This window comes from Miniopterus schreibersii (assembly GCF_964146895.1).
Source record: "Miniopterus schreibersii genome assembly, chromosome: 3".
In the NCBI taxonomy this organism is placed as follows: Eukaryota; Metazoa; Chordata; class Mammalia; order Chiroptera; family Miniopteridae; genus Miniopterus; species Miniopterus schreibersii.
The window spans coordinates 64,108,002-64,114,001 of record NC_138103.1 but is presented as its reverse complement, the minus strand read 5'-3'; the positions used below and the strand labels follow the sequence as shown (position 1 = coordinate 64,114,001).

The window sequence follows — 6,000 nt, the reverse complement described above, 5'->3', positions numbered from 1 at the left end:
AGCAGGCTGCTCTTTCAACAGCCTGAAAATGGAGCAGTCTGCACAAGCAATGGCGCTTCTCTTGGAAAAAAGAGATTTTAAAGTTTAAGAGGTGATTGGGAAAGAATAAAAATGGGGCAACACATTTTAAAAATTGCAATAAAAACTACGTAACTTAAAATTTATCATTTTAACCATTTTAAAGTGTACAATCCAGAGCCTTAAGTACATTCAGGATGTTGTGCAACCATTGCTTCTATCTAGTTCCAGAAACTTTTCATGACACAAATGGAAACCCCACACTCATGGCTGACACATTCTGAAAGATAAATTTAATTTTTTGTTGCCCCATATGTGGAACAATTGTGAAGTTACAAAGAAAAACAATTAAATAAACAAAACCCTTCTTTAAAAAAACAAATTCAGAAAGAAATAACATTAATACTGCTAATGACAACATATGAATCTGTTCAGTCTGGTACAGAAAATCTAATGAGATGTATTCTATTATGGATAAAATCTCAGATAAAAGTGTTACAGAAAATCAATCTTTAAAACTCCTTTTAAATACCCAGTGCCGAACATGCATGCTGTACACAGCAATCAAGGAGCCAAAATCTGGGCCAGCTGCTGGGAGGACTGCAGGAGGAGCAAAGAGGCTCACCTAGTGATGCCTCCAACCTTACAGTCTTAATAGCTACCTACAGTGCTGGAATTAGGAGGATCCAGAAGGAACATGTGGGCTCAGTTAGTTCATAAATCTGCCACAGGATTGGTAGTGAGAAGTAACGGCATTTCGGCCGGCTGTCTGCCAACCCAGGAGAGGGTATAGGTTGGTAATAGGCATCATTAGTTCCAGCACCATTTCCTTCCAATCATCCTATTTAATACAATCCAAGTTAGTAGCGACCAGAAAATACAGCTACTGAATTGAAGGATGGCTATGCCAGCACCTATTCATATTACTTGGTGGGGTTGGTTTCTAGTGTCCTATGAAGAACAGATAGAACTGAGGTTACTGGCAAAAGAAGAGTCCCTTTGGTAGGCATATTCCGTCCCCCCTCCCAGGACATTATAACTGTTACTATGGTGTGTCTGTCCTATGACTGTGCTCCTACCCCAGGAGGGCAGCTTGAGAACAGAAAAGCAATTGTTGGAAGGTATTTATATTATCCCTGTATTCAGCTCATTGGACTACGACCTTTCATGGTGTGAGACTTTCTCAAGTGCTCATTTGTCCATTCATTCATTTATTTTTTAAAAAGGGTATTGAGTGCCTTCTATGTACCAGGTACTCAGGCACTGGTGATAGCAATTAATGAAACAGTGGCTAATGCAAAAAAGAACACAGCTTTCGCACACATTTCTCTGAGTCTTGTTACTCTTTGGGGCTAATCTGGACCGATCCATGTCAGTGGGACATTCATGGGACTGATAAAGGGCTGGCAGGTCACACTGTGCATCCTCTGTCCCCCACCCCAGAACCTCAATAAAAGCAGTAAAGCTGGGAGAACAAGAGAAAAGTGGATGTGCCCTCCCGATTTTACCAAGGCCCAGTGTCCCGGATGCTGGCCATTTCCTTTTTCAGACTCTCCACCTCCATCATCTCAGAACAACAGTACCTTTCCTGGGGCTTTTCCTCACTGCTGGGAAGAGCCATGCAACTCTCAGTATGTCGTGAGCCAAAGCCACAAGCATGATAATAAACTCCATGTAACTTGGAAAATCCTCACCAGACAGATACACAGACCCAAGCCTCGCCTGCCCAGGCCTCTTCCTGTCTACCATGAGGGTGCTCACAGAGCCAGGCCGCCCGCCTTCTCTGGGCAGGGCTCTCACTTGGGTGTTGGGGGCAAAAGGCAGGCAGGGCTCAGTGCTCCAAAACCCAGTGGTGCTCAGCGTGGAGAAGCAGAGCTGCCTTCTCAGGCACAGGACGCCTGAGTCAAAAGGAAGGGGAGGGAAAAAGCCACAGGGGAGCTGGGGGTAGCAGGAGGTCTAGACAAAATGAGCAATGGCTGGGGGAAAACTCGGGGATAAAAACACAGTTCTTTATTGTAAAAACCAGAACCAAGGAGTAGGCATACTGCCATACTGACCTTAGCAGTGAAATGGGCCTTATGCTCCATGACGGGATGAGTGATGAGGTGAGCGAGTGAGGGGTGACCACGCGGGTACTCACGCGGAATGCCTGGACATGATCCCTCACAGACAGGGAGATCCCCTGGCCAACAGGACCATTAACAATTGTCTGCGCCCTTCATTTGTTATAAGAAATGTGAGTCACTCCAATAAAAGCTGGCTATTGGCAGAGGGAAACCTAACATCTGACTTGTGAGGCAAAAGGAGCCAGCTGCTCCGGCCTCCAGGACTCAGTAACTTCCTATTTCAAATCAAGCTCCCAGCTGTCCCACAGCTCCGGAAAAAGGGGATGAACCCAATCACCCTCTCCTCCAGACGCACACCCCAGCCAGCAGCGGGAGGGTTCCAGATTTTATCAGCTTCTTAAATGCACGAGGGGTTGAAATGAGACACGTCAATGAGGTTTACGGGCAAGAGAAGGGCCAGGTGAACCCAGGTTGGGAGATCAAATGAGATGAGAGTCACACGAGTCAAGAGCTGAAGTCCAACTTGCAACAGAAAGGTTTTCTAGCCCCCACCCCAAGGCTGTCCCAAATCCTACATCCAAGGGCCCCAAACCCCAGTGCCCTTGGGGTCACAGCGAGGGTCCTGGTCCGGGTAGTACACGGGCACCGAGTGTTTGTGATAGAACTGCAGCCGGGAAAGGAGCTGCTTGACCACATGGGGATACACTCCGGATAGGTCATGTCTTTCTTCTGGGTCTCGATCAATATCAAAGAGCCAGAGGGTCTTGGTCGGTGGATCCGGTGAGGGTATCTCAGAAACACTGTATTGAGACGGTGGAGGGAACCAGTGACCACAGCCTGGCAAAGAAATACAATAGTTTACTGAAGAGAGACATGGTAGGCAAGTTCTAATTTCGAGGAGGGAACTTGGGGGACAGCGCTGAGCTGAGCTGTGGGGATGGACACATGAAAAAGACGGGACCCTTGATGCTGTGTCTAGATCTAGGACTTTGGCTTCTGGTGCTTTAATGAGACATGTCTCTCTGCTTCACAACTAGGGGCATCCAGAAATATGAATCCACGTATGTGTATGAGGGGGAGGGCGGATTTTTATTTGTGTCATGACTTGGCATTTGGTGGTCATGGGCCAGGGATGCTAGAATGTCTTGCAACACATGGTACCATCCCAAACAATGAAGAACTGTCTTGACACAATCGCCAAGAATGTCCTCATTATAAACACTGCTTAACTGCATCCCAACCTTAACCAACATGCCACATATTTAAAAAGTATTTAGCAGATGTCACTTGTTGAGAATGTGCTCAGAAAGCAGCCTCCTCCCCCAGCTACACCGCTGGTTGGGGATGTAGCTTTCAGAGGTTCTCTTTGCTGTGCTTGAGAACCACATATATCTGAAACCTTTATTTTCCATGAAGTATTAGAGTGGCATTTCTTCCTTTTACTCCTCCTACAGTTAATTCTTCATTTTTCAGGGTGGGGAAGAGTCGAGATTAGTAGATCCCACCACTCCTCCCCCCTCCTCATTCAGCAGCCCCAGAGTTACGTGTTACAAAAGGCAGTTGCTCCATTTGGGGAAGTGCTGAGCATTCTACCTGGGTAGCCCGTGAGGAGTTTCCAGTTTTTGTATCGAATTGCAGCATGGACAGATGTGTTGAAGGCTGAATATTCTGGAAAAGAAGAGTCACCCTTTGCTGGAGGCGTGCTGTTCCCAAGACCTGGGAAGAAAGAGTTTGGGAGAATTAGATCACTGCTATCGGAATGTGTCGTTATAAATCATCAACATTTTATTTCCTTCTTGCAGAACAGTAGCTTTTATTCAACACTGGAGTGTAAATGTGTATCCTGCCACAGAAATGACTCTCCTATTAAGTATAAACAGAGCCAAAGTTACATTAAACGTCAGTCATAAACCACCACAAATATAAAGGAAATCCCAGAGAGATTAGAATACTAATTCATCCTTAAAATCACTGAGTCTGCCAATGTACAGCTGGCCATGTGCAGAACAGTGTTCTGTTACAGCACGCTGGGCTGTTTGTGTGTGTTTTGCTTTTGCTGTTAAATGATTGGATAAAATAAATACATTTTCTATGTAAACTTATACCTATGGAGATAATATAATACACCATAAAATGTACATTTTAATGGAGTCTATCTCAAGCTATGAGAGGTCAAGCATGCTGTGGTAAGTAGTACATATATTCATTTTTTAACCACAGGTATGAAATCTAAAAGTAATGAGCAGTGCTCAGTTAACCATTCAGACAGAATAATTATGCATGTAGGAATAAATCTGGTATACAAATTATTAGCTGGTATCATGGATTACATTAATTTATCATCTTGAGGTCTTATATTAATTGATCAATCAGGTTTTTGAGGAGAGCAAAAACCTGATTGACCAAACCTGCCTCCTCTTCCCCTTTTGAGTTTAGAACCAATTGAGAGATAGACGCTGACAGATGAAGCTAAAAATATTGCTTTTGTGACTGATAAACTTGATTGGAGAGAACACAGTTTCAGATCTGTGACAGGGAGGCCTTGCTAATAACTGACCCCTGCCTTAGAGAGACTAAGCCACCAGCACTGGCCTTGCTGGACACCCGCCAGGCCCCCTTGGAATACACAGCTCAGAGCAGACCAGGGTGCTTCCAGGTACCCAGGGGACACGCTGGCTCCAAAATTCAATAGACAAAACGGTCTGAATTAAGCAAGCGTAGCTCCTTCTTTTGGATTACTCCCTCCTTCGCCTGCTTATGGGAGAAGCAGGGTCCAGAGAGACCTGAGTTCTGGTGGAAGACCTGGAGGGCAAGGTATGGAGGTCCCTACCTCATGCCTACCTATGTTTAAAAGCCTCAGCTTAGGGTCTAACTGTATAATATTTAGTCTGTTTTATTTAAGTCCGCATTTATCTGTTAACTTTCCAACATGGTCACAGCAGTCACCTTTGGTGCACTTCCAGAGGCAGCCAGACTGCTGCCCAGTGACCAAGGGCATGGTCTGGGTTCTGCCCGTGAAGCGCACACTGGGCCTGCGCTGGGCGCTGCCACCATCCTGGCACACAGGACTTGGCGAGCACCCTCCCCCCAGAGCAGGGCTTCTGCGCCGCTCGGGCTTCCTGCAGGGTCCCCTTCTTCTGTCAGCCTTGTGGGAATGACCCGGAAGACAGCCCAGAGATGGAGCCAATTACCACGGCTGGTTTCAGGCCTTCAGTCTCAACAATCGCATACCAACAAGTCATTAGCACCGAAGAGGAAATCGCTTTGCGTCTTGTTTCTGTTTGCTTGTGGCTGTTTGGCTCCAGTGCCCAGGCGGCAGATCACAGGGAGTGCGCTCTGGATACACAGGCTGTGGTGGAACCGCGGGCGCTCACGACGTGCTCACAAGTTTGTATGACGGCCACGTTTTGATACCAAAGAATGTTAAATAAAACAAGTTTGTTTTGTGAACATAAACAAAATATAAAAAAAGGAAATTCAGCTATCTCAGCTATCCTTATATTTACATACATTTTTTTTCCCCTTACAACAAACAGATACATCAAATACCCACACACTAAATAAGAGTAAATGATGAGAGATGCTGTTATCTCAATATTTTTCATTTTCAGAAATTAAACAAAGGGAAGATTACAAGGAATAATACAACTAACACCCTGTGAGCTGTCACCAAGAATGAACAGATGCTAACAGTTTGTCATTTTTGCTTTTTTAATTAAAATTAAAGAAACAGGACAGTGAGGATGAAGTGACAGTCTCCTTGGGCCCCATCCTCGATCCCAGGCCTGCATCCACCCCCCAGAAGCTACTGCTTCACCCTTTCAGCGTATAGTTTCCTTCAGCAGTTTAAAAATACGCTAACATATATGTGTCGAGGAACAATATATAGTACTGTATATACCTTAAAAATGCATAC

At 45.3% G+C, this 6,000-nt stretch overlaps 1 protein-coding gene across 2 annotated transcripts in view; it reads right to left on the bottom strand.

Annotated features, from left to right (window-relative positions):
* Positions 1-286: 286 nt before the first annotated feature.
* The window catches only part of ARSB (arylsulfatase B), a gene marked incomplete at its 5' end in the record, with an annotated part of 115,505 nt that continues 109,791 nt past the window's right edge, over positions 287-6,000 (bottom strand). For both annotated transcript variants that reach the window (XM_081131469.1, XM_081131470.1), the window contains 2 exons: positions 287-2,921; positions 3,678-3,800. In XM_081131469.1, the coding sequence (XP_080987595.1) occupies positions 2,656-2,921; positions 3,678-3,800 (389 nt within the window). In that variant the 3' untranslated portion in view covers positions 287-2,655. The remainder of the gene's footprint in view (positions 2,922-3,677; positions 3,801-6,000) is intronic.